The 14,379-nt window shown below is 36.9% G+C and overlaps 2 protein-coding genes across 16 annotated transcripts in view; one reads left to right on the forward strand and one right to left on the reverse strand.

The window, feature by feature from the left end:
* The window catches only part of mim (missing-in-metastasis), a 165,345-nt gene that overhangs the window by 37,438 nt on the left and 113,528 nt on the right, over positions 1 to 14,379 (reverse strand). For 13 of the 14 annotated variants that reach the window (XR_010951396.1, XR_010951394.1, XR_010951395.1 and 10 more), the window contains exons 5-9: positions 3,966 to 4,084; positions 3,557 to 3,892; positions 3,218 to 3,472; positions 2,940 to 3,020; positions 2,422 to 2,727 (exon numbers count right to left, since the gene is read on the reverse strand). Coding sequence is in view for 11 of the 14 variants with exons in the window: in XM_067776867.1 (XP_067632968.1) it covers positions 2,422 to 2,727; positions 2,940 to 3,020; positions 3,218 to 3,472; positions 3,557 to 3,892; positions 3,966 to 4,084 (1,097 nt within the window). In the remaining 3 variants the exon portion in view is untranslated. The remainder of the gene's footprint in view (positions 1 to 2,421; positions 2,728 to 2,939; positions 3,021 to 3,217; positions 3,473 to 3,556; positions 3,893 to 3,965; positions 4,085 to 14,379) is intronic. The other variant, XM_067776858.1, reaches the window with a different exon arrangement.
* The window catches only part of ppk25 (pickpocket 25), a 124,703-nt gene that overhangs the window by 9,886 nt on the left and 100,438 nt on the right, over positions 1 to 14,379 (forward strand). The window lies entirely within an intron of this gene.

Raw genomic sequence — 14,379 nt, forward strand, 5'->3', positions numbered from 1 at the left:
ATTTGTCCTTCCAAATAATTTCCTACGCTGGAAATGGAAATTGTTTTTATAAAAGTTTGTTGAATTCTTTCGCGAATTCTTTTTAATGTGATAGCTGCATCCTATAAAAAATAAATATAAATGTAAGGCGCGATAACCTCAGAAGAAATCTAAGGCCGAGCTTCTCTCTTCCAATTTGCGTCGTGCTCCTCTTGATTTTCCCTACAAATTGGCCGGACGGGACCTACATGTTTTATGCCGACTCCGGCAAGGCAGATGAGTTGAGTTTTGACTGAGAGCTTTTCATCGCAGAAATACACCCGGAGCGCTTGCCAAACACTGCCGAGGGGCGACCCCGCTTAGAAAAATTTTCTTCTAATTTAAAAACCTTATTTCTAAAATTTTGATGTTGCTTTGCCCGGGGTGCGAACCCAGGGCATACGGTGTGGTAGGTGGAGCACGCTACCATCACACCATGGTGGCCGCCGCTGCATCCTATACATATAAGTTTTATTGCCAATTCATCGCCCGACAACGCTTTGCATTTCAAGCCACCTCGCTTAAGTGCTTCAGGAGTGTCAGAGGATACCCACACGTAAGCTGTTTTGTATCTTACATTGAGCGACTCCGCCAGCTGCACCCAATCAAGGCCTTATTGGCAGCTTCAACAATTCTCCTTCTGTCTTCAGAAGAGTACTTTCTGTTAGCCCGCCGCTGGAGTGATTCGGATACTGAAAACAATTGAAAACTATATATGCTTAAAAGACATCATTTTATAAAGAGGACGACTTTTGTGTTACTTACGCATTATATCGCTTCGACAAATGGGGCAACTTATTGCCGTTGATAAATCTCTAAAGCACTCCCCATGGAAAAGGTGTTTACATGGTTATAACCTTATCAATGCACGACGTTTCATGGATACAAGGCAGAATGAGCATTTGTCCCGAACCTGCATTTTTAATGCGTATACGTAAACAACGTAAACTTTATGAGTATTTTTTTTTTTTTATAAATAAACTATTTGCAAAAGTTACTTGATTATACCAATTATTCTACAATAGAAATATTTTCTAAAGTACATTTGATGTTTTCTAAAGAACATTTGACTATTCTAAAGTTCAAATGATGCTTTCCAAAATCGAACTGATGCTTTCAAAAATCAATTTGATATTTTCTAAAGTACTGTTGGAAAAGGTGTAGGCGGCTTTAAAAAATAGCCTTAGTATATTTACTCTTTTATCTTCGTCTTCATTGTGGCTTTTTCATTGTCTTTTTATTTATTTAGTTTCATATTTGCCTTCGTGCTACTTAAAACAAAATCGGTTTATGGCAAGATGTCTACAGGAAAAAAATGGAAAATGTCAGGAAAAATTATATAAGCGAAAGGAATGCCACATTTTTTTGCAGAATATTCGAAAATTTGACTGAGAATTGTTCAAACCTGGTCAGTTAGTTAGGTATGCATTAAAAAGATTGATGAATTTTTTAGTTAAGATTTGAAAAAACTACTACGGAGGTTTCGTTTTATTGCGATTTATTTGATCATTAAATGCGTAGTGTTAAGGTTAAAAGACAATTAAAGAATAGGAGAGGGAAATGAGAAGTTTGGCAGAGAGAAATATATATACATAAATGCAGAGGAAGACATAAAAGTAGTGATACAGAGAAAGGGAATGGGAGGAGAAGGAATATGTAGTGGCAGATTAAAGCTATAAAGAGAAATATAGGGAAGAATAGATGATTCGCGAAAATGTAAAAAGCGAAAGAGGAATAGCGAGAAGTTGATAGATGGAAAGGGTAATTGGGCAGGAAAAAGAGTGGAAGGGGAGAGGAATATGGATATATAGTAGGGGGAATACAGTGAGGTAGGCTTAGGAAAATTGAAAAGGAGAAAGAAAAAAGTGAGAGAATGGTGAAGATGTCGAGTAGAGATAGATGCGGAGGAAAAAAGATGTAAAAGGAGGCAGCAAGGGAGGAGAGCAAACGACATCTATTTTAAATAAGACTGACGATAATTTGGAAACAAGTAGCATAACATAATTTCTTATACAACAGGTTGCCAGAGTACCTGAGCACATTATTAGAAAAAAAAATCGTTTCAGGTCTAGGATAACTTTTATCATATAACTGGGTCACAGTGCTCTCGAGTATTATGCAAATAATAAAAAAAAAAATTTATACAAGCGGAGTTCTCTTACAGGTAGTCTACAAGTGTATTTCTGGGTATATTACAGAGTAGATCTTTTTTCGGTAAGTCTATGACGTAATTTAAGATGGGATGTCGATTTCGAGTTTAGCTTGGAAAGAAAGGACGTCCTTAACTTACCACACGTGTTGGTTTCTGATGTTGTAGTGTAATACAATTAAATTAACAATTATTAAAAAACTCGAATACAACCAAGAGTAATAACATTTGACATTTAAATAAAATACACTTACCACTGGTAAAGGTGGCCTACTCAGCGAGCCGGTTAAGGATTTTTGTTGTGTAGATGGCGTATTGGCTCCAGAATTAGCACCACTACTTGCGCCATTAGGTGTGCCCGGTATACTACCGCTGCCTTCTAAAATAGTCTCCGGATTCTGGAACGTATATACGGTGAGTGGTGGTCGTTGATGGCCCTTCTCATAGGCGGTGGAAATTGTATGAGGGCGATCAGCGGCAGGTGGCAATACAGGAACAGCATCTTGACAATGTGGAGGCCAAGTGGAAACAGCGTGCGATTGACTAGTGGCAGTGGAAGCCTATTTAAGAGTATAAGGATTAGTTGGGAAGATAAAGTAAAAAAAAAAAATATTAAGTGATATCACTCAATTCATCTACGATATAAGGCCATAGCCCTTTTTATTTATTTTGCATAGTTTATAGCAAAATTTATAATGATAATAAATAATAACAATGCATAACAAATTAACATCGTATTTTACATAACGAAAATAAATTTTCAAATAATAACCTGTGTGGTTAGCGCTGGAGATGAGCAAAAGCCACTATCACTGGATTCACCAGGTTTCAAGCGTATTGCAGGCGAAATAAGCTACGATTAGAATAGAAAAAAAAAAACATAAAACAAACAAATAAGGCATAAAAAACCAAAAGGATGATAAATATCAAAACATGATATGATAAAAATTTAGCTTAATAATACTTTAAGCAATTAAAAAAGTTAAAAATAACAATAAAGGACTGTAACGACGTTTTCACTCATCCTCTTTCATGTTGTATGATATTCACCTGGGATAGTGAGCGTTGATAATGATGGTGACCGGGTGAATTGCTTGAACCACTGCTATTCATAGAGCTAATGGAACAAACGGAACTTTTACGTGAGCCCAACGAATTGGAGCAACCACCTTGTGAACCTGAACCACCACCCGGCGACTCCGGGTATAGCGTCATTGTTGCTTTTGTATCATGTATGAGTTCCTCAGATGCTTGTGGCAATATGCTGGGATCTTTGGTTACAATAGCAATAGAATCCATTGCCTCCTGAAATAAGAAAAAAATTATATAAATATAAAAAGCATTAAAATGCATTACACGTATAATGAAGCCAAGCCCTTATTCACTCACTTGCAAATGCCCCAACTCTGACATCACTTCGCATTCCTCTTTCACCACTGGCTGTAGCATATGCACAAAGGTGCAATATCGCAAACGTTCTTCAATCATAGCTGAACGTAACGATTTCTTTTCGACATCTTCCAACTCAGCTCGTCGCAGTGTCACATCTTGCATATGAGTATCCATGAGCGATTGTATTGTGTCCGATTGACCTTTGCGCGCTTTCTTTTGTAAACGCAGCGTGTCGCTGGAACGTTTTTTAAGTTCGTTGCGACAGCGTTTATACTCTTTGGCATGCTCTTTGTCGATAGTAATCACTGTGCGCTTCCAGTCTTCTAATTTTTCCTGATGGTAACGCAAAGGTGAATAAGAGAATTTTAGTATGTTTTTTTTTTTTTTTTTTTTAAATGCTACTCACTTGCAGTGGCTGTACAAGGCAATCCATTATTGCTGTGGTAAAAGTCTTTAACCGTGATTCAACTGCTTTGTGTCGTAGGCAGACACGTGTTAAAGCTGTGCCAATTTCCTTCGAAGCTCCTGAAAAAAAAAAATGAAACATAAATATGCATGGTATGTTAGAGATTTTAAAATTTGCATAATTTGGAATAGTTTTTTTTTATATTTATATAATGGAAGTATCACGGTAGGTATCCTGACTCAATATTACCTTTTGGCGGCACCTGTTTTTCAATTAGGCCTCGTCAGACATAGCAGGTGAAGAATGTGTGGGTTGGAGCAGGACACGAACAAGCACATCTTGTGCACGTGCTCTGCTAATGCCAGACTTAGACTTCAGCTATTAGGAGATGCTATAAGATCTAAAAGCAACAAGGTCCTAGAAAGCTTCTAGTATTTGCCAAGAGGACGGCGTTATATTATAACACTAGAAGAACCGGCAGAAGTTGTTTTGCTATCTGCATACATTTTAAGAAGTTTTTAGCTATTACTATCTTCTCTTTTTCTCAATCCTTTTATTCACTTCTCCCTCTGCATTTCTCTTTCTTTGCGTATCTTTCTGCCTCTCCGTCTTTTAGCTCACTTCTTTCCTTTCCATCTATTATTCCCAGTCCCAGTCTCAGTCCCAGTCGGTGCCTTGTCTACTTCCCGGAAAAAAATTATATCGTAAATACTAACCTAGGCAAACGGCTACCTATGTATATACCAAATTTCTGGAAAATCGAACCATTTGTTTTAACAACTGTACTCATATAAGAAAGGAATAAGGTATTTTTTTTTTTTTTTGAAGCAGAACGAAGGTAAATATTCCAAAATTTTACTGCAAAGAAATATTAAAATCGGTCCATCCGTTTTGAATTTATAGCTGTATAAATAAAAATTCTACGATTTTTTACTACATTTTGGCAATTTGCCACGCCCCTATGATATATACCTTCAAATTGTCCATATCATGAAGCTAAGCTTTTACATGCAAAAAAACATCTTTAAAATAGGAGCATTATGTCTGAGGTTTCTGAAATGGCTTTTCAGTTTGATCGTCTGGTAACACTATGGACTCATTCAATCTATGTGAGATCTTAGCGGATCGGCCCGTTCAACCTAACCATGGACCAATTTGGCAAACTCTAAGCAAAAATATAAAGTCACCCAAAACAGCCACTTTAGGCTACTTACTATGAGGGAGCTGTGTATAGCTTTTGGACAGTACTAGGGCCTCATTCTCTGTTACGAAAAGAACGTTCGTTTCGCCTCAGAGACGATTGGGTAGTGTATTTGCATTATGTTAAACGATGGCAACATATCACTTGACAATTCCTTTCGCCTTCCTCTATGACGTAAAGGAAGAACGAAAATGATAGAGAATACCATTGCTAGACGAAATCGTTTGGAGGCGAATCGTTCGTCTGAGTTATCGTTCGCAATACAGAATGAAGCCCTTAGTAATTCCGTAGGATAGACGGCTACGAAGAAAATTGTCTCATCCAATGCCGTAACGTTGGAAACACCCATATTTATATGTATGTATGAAAGGAAGTGGCCCCATTTATTTCCATGCCAATGTTAGCACACAAAAAGAAAGAGGAAGAATTAAAAACTTAACACACTTTTCAATTTATCCTTATTCTCACGATATTGTAGGAACGAGATTGCAACAACAAGATTTACATCAAATGCAAGTAACTTGATTAGCTAGTTTTTAATTGGAAAATGAGTGATGGATGAGACCTTAAAATTATTTGATTGAATGGTGTCTACATTCATATTCATGTGCTTATAGGTTTGAAGAGGGCACATTCTTAAATTTTCATATATTTTAACCATTTTGATTACCAACAAATACGAACGCACTTGCGTAGATGTACATTTGTATTATATGTATGAGGAGGGAGTTCCTGTGAATTGTCACAAAGATTTGTATGCCACTCCGCCAAATAACAAAAAACGACCATTATTACATAAAAAAAGTATTACTTGCCACAGTCCCGCCACGCCAAAATGTCTGGGCTTATTTTGGTTGCACGCCAAATGCATTGAAATACTCGGCCAACTTCAATGTCGCCCAACAACAAAGAGCATATAAAATGAGCAAAGCCAACTAACGACAACAACAAACAAAGGTGTGCTTTTTATTTGTTTTCTGCTGTTTCTCTTTTTTGTTGTTTTTGCGATTTTACAAATAGCCGGTGCATGCAACACTCGTCGGTCAACAACCGGTCTTCATGCGCACTGTTGCATTGCCGTCACCACTCCTTTGCCGTCCACCGACATGACCGTACAACAATTGCAACTTGAAATGATTCTGGCAGTGGTTTCTGTTGTCATTGCAATTGTATTATTCTTGTTTGCTATTAAATGCCTTTACCGTTGCAATTGTCCCATTTAGCAAAACGACGGCTACATCGACGTCGACGTCAACACTACCGGTGTGTCCATACGCCAAATGCAATAATTGCAACAGGAAGCTAAAAAATGTAATTGCAGTCTGAGGTAAGGCCTGATAAAAAAGGACGGCGGGAAATGATCACACAGTAGTGAATAGTCCCTTGGGGCACTTCTTAACACACGGTAAATACTACAGGCCTAATAGTTGGACATATTTTCTGCTCAAACCCCTAGAGAGATTAAAAATGTGTATATCAAATATGATTGAGGAATTATTCTCTTCAGCACAACATGCTTACACCAAATGGAAGTTAGTCGATACTGCATTGCTTAGGGTGGCCATGAATATGATGGAATCTAAGCGAGACTACAAAATGTGTAACCAGAGGAACGCCACAGGGTAGCACCAATGCTGTGGACGCTGGTTATCAACCAATATGCATGCAAGAGGATGCTAGGATACACGTGGGGGGTCTCACCAAACTATCTCATTGGGTGTTTACGGCAATTGTCAAACCCATACTATAGGGTTCTTGTTTGGTGGACAGGCACACAAAAAAGTAAATATACCAAAAAACCAAAACCAGATTAGCATAAAGGGAGCCCTAAAAACTACTTTGAAAGCAGCATTGCATGCCATTCTACATAAATATCGCGTTAGACACTGCAACAAGGCTTAAGGTCCCGAGGCAGCATACAGCCATAGCAGTATAGCGCCATCTAATATCTGGGGCCGCAATTGGCCCGGAGGGCTGGCGCAGGGTGCAGAAATGGCAGAACATACTATACACGTGTATACGGATGGTTCCAAATTAATGAAAGGGGTCAGGTATTCTGTTTACTTTATCGATCCAGAAATAAGTAGATCATACAGGCTGCCAGATTACTGCAGCGTCTTTCAGACGGAAAAGATAGCCGTCAAGAAAGCACCAGAAATTTTGGAGGAAGAGTGCTTAAGCTGCAGTCGCCTCAATATATATGGGGTATTCCATCCCATTTCGACCAATTTTGAACCCGACCCCTTTAGAATTGGCTGAAAGTTTTTCTTCTTTTTCTAGCTTACGAAAGACGTTTTTCAGAATTTTTTCAAATTTTTTATCCAACTCAAAAAAAGTTATGAATTTTAAAAAAGACACCGTTTTTGTTTTCAAAATGCTATAACTTTTTCAAAAATTGACCGTTTGGGATCTTTTTTTTTTTAAATTTGTTTTTAAATGTACTTTTCGGAAAAAATACAAAGAAATTTTTAAAGTTTTTTTTTTGAAATTTTTCAGTTTTTCGAGATTTTTCGAATTTGCCATTTTTTTTTTTTTTGTCATAAGAAACTTCAACCAATTCTGCAATCATCCCCACTAATCCCGGAGTGGGCCGATATTCTTTTTTTTTTTTTTATTTAATTGAAAAAAAAACTTTTTCCGAAAAGTACATTTAAAAACAAATTTAAAAAAAAAACGATCCCAAACGGTCAATTTTTGAAAAAGTACCGTTTTTTTTTTTAATTCATAACTTATTTTGAGTTGGACACCGTTTTTGTTTTCAAAATGCTATAACTTTTGCAAAAATTGACCGTTTGGGATCTTTTTTTTTTAAATTTGTTTTTAAATGTACTTTTCGGAAAAAATACAAAAAAAATTTTAAAGTTTTTTTCAATTAAAAAAAAAAAAAAAATATCGGCCCACTCCAGGATTAGTGGGGATGATTGCGGCATTGATTGAAGTTTTTATGAGAAAAAAAAAAATGGCGAAATTCGAAAAATCTCGAAAAACTGAAAAATTACAAATGTATTTTTTCCGAAAAGTACATTTAAAAACAAATTAAAAAAAAAAAGATTCCAAACGGTAAATTTTTGAAAAAGTTATAGCATTTTGAAAACAAAAACGGTGTTTTTTTTTTAAATTCATAACTTTTTTTGAGTTGGATGAAAAAATTTGAAAAAATTCTGAAAAACGTCTTTCGTAAGCTAGAAAAACAAGAAAAACTTTCAGCCAATTCTAAAGGGGTCGGGTTCAAAATTGGTCGAAATGGGATGGAATACTTCATCAAGTATTCTGGAATGCAAAGAAGTATTGGAAAAAATTCGCTCAGGCCAGAGCCTACATCTGTACTGGGTTCCCGAGGAGTTGGCAAAGTAGGGTGCAGCACTCGCTGAATCGACGGTAAACGTCCCAATCCGTTTGGAAGAAATTAAAAGAAGACAGCAGTAGCTTTAAGCGTGGGGCTGCAAAATTTCTAAGATCATGTGGTAATCCTACGATATTATACTCACAAAGAGATGATGAGCATACTAACTGGACACTGCCTTCTGGCGTCACATGCTTAAAAGTTAGGCCTCGTCAGTAACAGCAGATGTAGGTATTTCGATCTGCAGGAAGGAACGGTTGAGTACGTTCTGTGTTCGTGTCCTGCACTCGACAGGTGAAGGCTCTAGCTATAAGGGGCGGCAGAGTTGACAGCTTTCGAAGCAGCAGTTAAGCTAGGTCCTAGAAAACTTCTATTATTTGCCAAGAGGACGGAGTTATTCTATAACGTATGTACTGGCACCTCATTGGGGTTCCTACGTTTGGCCGTTAAACAAATTCTGGTAACACTATGGACACATTCTTTATTGTCCGGACAGTTCAACTTTACCTACTCTGTGGTAAGGGCAGCTCGCTCTCGATCAATTAACATACAAAAATTTACTAGCAATAATTTATCATTATTCAAAACGCAGACTAACACTTTATTATTAAGAACACGAAACACCTTTTTCCCAACACAACATACACTAGAACCATTAGAAATAAGTGAAATTTTCTGGCGTGACATAATTCGCTCATTTGACCTACTTACATAGTTTGAATCTTTAAAGGGGAGACGTAGACAAATTTTATTCTTTTGACAAAACATTTTATCTCTTCAGTAAATGTAACCATGACCATATATCTGACCATGAGATGACTGACGAAGGTCGTGGCTAAACGGAAAGGGTTTGTAGAGAGTAGGAATGAGGAATGATCTCGCATGGAAACTGTTTTACAATGAACGCAAATGGAAACAAGTAAGGACGAGACTGTCTACGGCTGTGCCGAAGACTGTATACCTTTCATGAATGGAGCTGAGTAATATTCTTATCCCATTCGTAATGTCCGAATAATCGGCTATATAAGATATGTAATATATAGAGAAGAGATGTATATACTTGCGCGAAATCTATATATATAGAAATCAAATTCTGTGTGTGTGTGTGTGTTCGCTATGGAAACGTATTTCCCACTCTTGAATCATCACCAAATTTTGGTTATAGGTTCCTTCGATCAACGGGAAGGTTTTAGGCTAAAAATAATTTCGATATATAAAAGGGGCGTGGCACCTCCCATACAAATGTAATCTTTGGTACTGCATAACTTTGAAGGTATACATGCCAGAACATTGAAATTCAGTAAGGAGTTATATGAGGTCAATCCCTAACACCACCAAGAAAATGTAGAACTGGGAAAAAGGGCGCGTGGCACCTCCCATGCAAATCTAATATATTATAATGCATATCTCTGGATGTAGTAATGGTAGGATAATGAAAATCGGTAAGGAGCTATATGACGTTAAGTCCTAACACCTCCAGTAAAATGTGGAATGAGGAAAAAAGGGGCGTGGCACCTTCTCTACAAATGGGATTTTCAGAACTATGGCTGCCGTACAAACTTAAGTTATTTTAACACCTAAAGTTTGACTGCATTGTTGAGTTTGGCTGTTATGCTTTTTGGACGTTTAGTAATCTGCCACAGTTAAAAATTTTTTTTAGTTTCATTCTATCTACATCTTCTATAAAAATCAAATTCTGTGTGTGTGTTCCCTGTGAAAACGTGTTTCCCATACTTCAATCATCACCAAATTTTGGCTGTAGGTTCCTTCGATCAAGACGAAAGTTTTTCATATTTCAGAATTAAGAATTTTAAATTTAAATGTTTTTGTTTTTTGGCTATGCAAACGAACTATCAAAAGGGGCGTGGCACCTTCCCTACAAATGGGAATTTTTAGAACTATGGCTTCCGTACAAACTTAAGTTATTTTAACACCTAAAGTTTTACTGCATTGTTGAGTTTGGCTGTTTTGCTTCTTGGACGTTTAGTAATATGCCGCAGTTAAAAATTTTTTTTAGTTTCATTCTATCTACATCTTCTATAAAAATCAAATTCTGTGTGTGTGTTCCCTATGAAAACGTGTTTCCCATACTTCAATCATCACTAAATTTTGGCTGTAGGTTCCTTCGATCAAGACGAAAGTTTTTCATATTTCAGAATTAAGAATTTTAAATTTAAATGTTTTTGTTCTTTGGCTATACGAACGAACTATCTTAGCTCCTAAAAATGATCTTGTTAACAAAATCAATGATCGCATTCAAAACCAATTTCCTGGTGAAGTGACGAAATAGAAATCGATCGACACAGTTACAGATGAAGATAAAATTGTGAATTATCCAATTGAATTTCTAAACTCCTTAGAACCAAAAGGAATGCCTGCGCATATATCAACTTCGAAAATTGGCTCACCAATCATGCTTCTTCGGAATTTAAACCCACCAAAATTGTGCAATGGAAACAGACTTTGCGTTTAGAAATTAATGCCGAATGTAATCGAAACAACAATCATCAGCGGTAAAAGCAAAGGTGAAGATGTACTCATACCACGGATCCCAATGATTCCCACAGATTTGTCATTCAATTTTAAGCGCTTAGTTTCCTGTACGCCTTTCGTTTGCAATTACAATCAACAAAGCACAAGGACAATCGCTTACTGTCGCAGGCTTAAATTTAGAGAGCCCGTGCTTTTCCCTTGGCCAGCTATGTTGCTTGCTCTAGAGTTGGAACACGAAAAAATTTGTTTATCTTTGCACCGAACGAATAAACCAAAACTATTGTGTGCCCACATACATTACAATAAGATACAAGAATAAAATGTTTAACAGAAAATATCACCAAATATGCGTACAAAATTCAATTCAATTTACAGAACAATAAATTAAATTATCAACAAACAGAACAGAAAAAATAAAGCAACATTCATTCGATCGAATCGGTATTCCTCGCACAAAATTTCATGTTTTATGTTGTCAACATCAGATAGCTATGACAATGAATATATTATCTGAAAAATCGGTTGTATGGAGGATATATTCTTTAGTGGTCCGATCTAGTCGGATCCGGACAAATGCCTAATCGAGGACCAAAATATACCCGCTTGCCAAATTTCACCAAGATATCTCAAAAATTGAAGGACTAGTTTGCGTTCAGACGGATATTACTAAATCATCCTGATCATTTCGGTATACTTATTCGTGGGTCTATCTCTTCTCATTTAAGGACTTACCGTGACTAACCTAATATAACCATCTAACTTTTAAAAAAAAAAGATATAAAAATCATAATTTTCAAAGATCATTGCAAAAAACCACATATATGTATATGCATATATATATTAGAGATATACGCCGCCGATAAACAACGCCGCCGAATGTCAAAAATATCGGCGCGACGGCGGCGGCGTTGTCCGGCGCGTTACTATATTTTCTACTCGTTTAAACTGCTTAGGCCATTTATTGTTCATATCGAAAATTGGTTGGATATGGTCGAAAGTGGTGTCAACGGATGCGCATCACTGCTAGTTATAAGAAACTAATTGCGAAATTTAACCCTTTCTAACTTTTAAAAAGTTATTTAAAAACAGGCGCTTTCGATGTCAGCTTAAAACGGACTTTGCATCACCCAATTCACCAAGTTATTAAAAAAAAAGCACTAAAAGAAAAGTTATATAATAAATTTATATGCTCACTTTGCATATTTTTTCAAAAAATTAATAATGAACAATGAATTCAAATAAAATGACCCAAGCGAACATGTTTTCAAATTGTCCTCAAGTTGTTAAAAAAAGCAAAATACCCAAAAAAGGTGCCGATTTTTTTAAAATTTGTATATTGCGATTGGCTGAAAGAATAAGCGAAATCAGTGATCCAAAATACTTTCGTAGGTTATAGGGGCATAAACACTTCTTTGAAATGATTCTTACCTCATACTGAACTTGTGGATATGTGTGGGTATGAGAAGGGTTCGAAAAATCACTTGGGCTTACATTCAAACATCTGTTGTTTATTTGCGCAACTATACAATAGCGTCTGAAATGTAAATTTTGATTTTCACGCTTCATCCTTCAACACCCAAGTCTCCCCGTTTGACATTTCCTAAAGTTGGCGGCCCTATCCAAAACTAGTCCCTTGGAGTGAATTGCATTGATTATAGCCTATCAACCAAGTTTAAATATCACCTACACGTTACGGCTCCTTTTACAAATGTGAATACGTAGGCACATATGTAAATTTACCAGGTGAGGCTTTGTCCTTCGCAAGAACACTCAAAGTGGTGAAGCAAAAGCTTTCCCAAGACAGTCGAACAAACGACTGGGAGTGCTACTACCCTTACGTAGTGGACAGTCGAACTAGTCTGAAAACTGAAGCTACCCCGTCATCAAAATGAGCTGTTATAACATAAGGCCGGAAAACAGCAGTTAACATCTTTCAACTTAAAATCGGTCGACTGTCATTCTAAAATATCGTTTTGATTTAACGAAGACTATTGAAATCAATGTTGTGAACACAAACGTCTGCAAACTTTCGTTTACATTTAAAAAATTTTATCCAGGGTCCTTGTAAAATTTTAATTATTTAGATGCGCCGAGGGTTATACGATTTTCACCCATTAGTTACGCAATGACATCCACTTATTACTGCTTATGATCTTCGGAGCTACATCTAGAGCTTCTAAAAAAGTGACGTTGACGAAGGTACATACATATGAATTCGAAGTCGCAGTCCTATAGCTTCTGTGCTGGAATATGGTGTGAGGGTCAGGAGGCGTGGTAGCGACTGGTAGTCGGGATTACTACTGTTCGCACATTGTAGCACTTAAAAAGTGGAGGCGCCCTGTGGCACGAGAGTCATGAGTATTAATAGACCATTAATAGCAACCATAAGTCGCCTTTGCGCGTGACCGCGATTTTAAGAAATTGTGTTCGCGACGACTATTAGGAGTTAACCCCAGGTGAAACTACGCCTTGCACGAGATATACAGAAAAAAGTGTGACCATTTTATGTATCTCTATTTCTTTTCAGCAGACGCAGCAGTACCAAGTCCAAAAACCGGGGTTAAGTTCGAAGACTCTCTGGAGTAAATGAAGGGGGGACAATCGCTCCGCAAGGAGCTACTCCTGAAAATTTTTGAACGATCTGCGAGATTTTGAGGCAAAACCCCCGGATCTTACCGAAATGGCCAAAACGTTGATTTACTTAAATACATCCAAACAAAACCTTTCCTAAATATAATTTTTTTTAATAGAAAAATCAAGCTTTTTAAAGTGAGAACACCGCCGTTCGCCGGCGCGCCGCCGCCGATAAAGTGATCGGCGTAAATCTCTATTATATATAGGGTTTGGTTTGCTAATCACCGACAAGGGAACCAAGTTTTGAAAAAAAAAAATAGAACTTATGAAAACCGAACCGTTAACATTCGGTGTTCATGGTAAGCACACTACTATTGATAATGCAAAAAAAAATGTAAAGATTTTTCTCTACACGTACATGTCTTTCTTGCTGAGTCGAAATCATTCCATCTTCCAAAATGCTCGGCTGTATAGAAATTTACTAAAATCCAAATGCCGTTCCTTGGTTGTGCGCTAGTCTTGGGACCTAATTAAAAACGCATCGCAATGAAAAATAAATGTAAACAACATTGCCTTTTAAAATAAAACTTTGTGTTAAGAGATGTCATAGAAATTCCAGGTGGGGGATGATTACTGAAACACTGGAACAATCTAAAGCACAATTAACCCGCCAAAAACTTGTTACTGTTCAAGTAAATTTTATACGGTTTAAGTAAATAATCAATTTCCACCCTCTTATAAGCAGAGTAAAAATATGAAAAATAAAGTTAAAAGGGAGTGCATTCAACTATTAAAAATTTAAG

This window comes from Eurosta solidaginis, chromosome 3 (genome assembly GCF_040869045.1).
Source record: "Eurosta solidaginis isolate ZX-2024a chromosome 3, ASM4086904v1, whole genome shotgun sequence".
Taxonomy (NCBI): domain Eukaryota; kingdom Metazoa; phylum Arthropoda; class Insecta; order Diptera; family Tephritidae; genus Eurosta; species Eurosta solidaginis.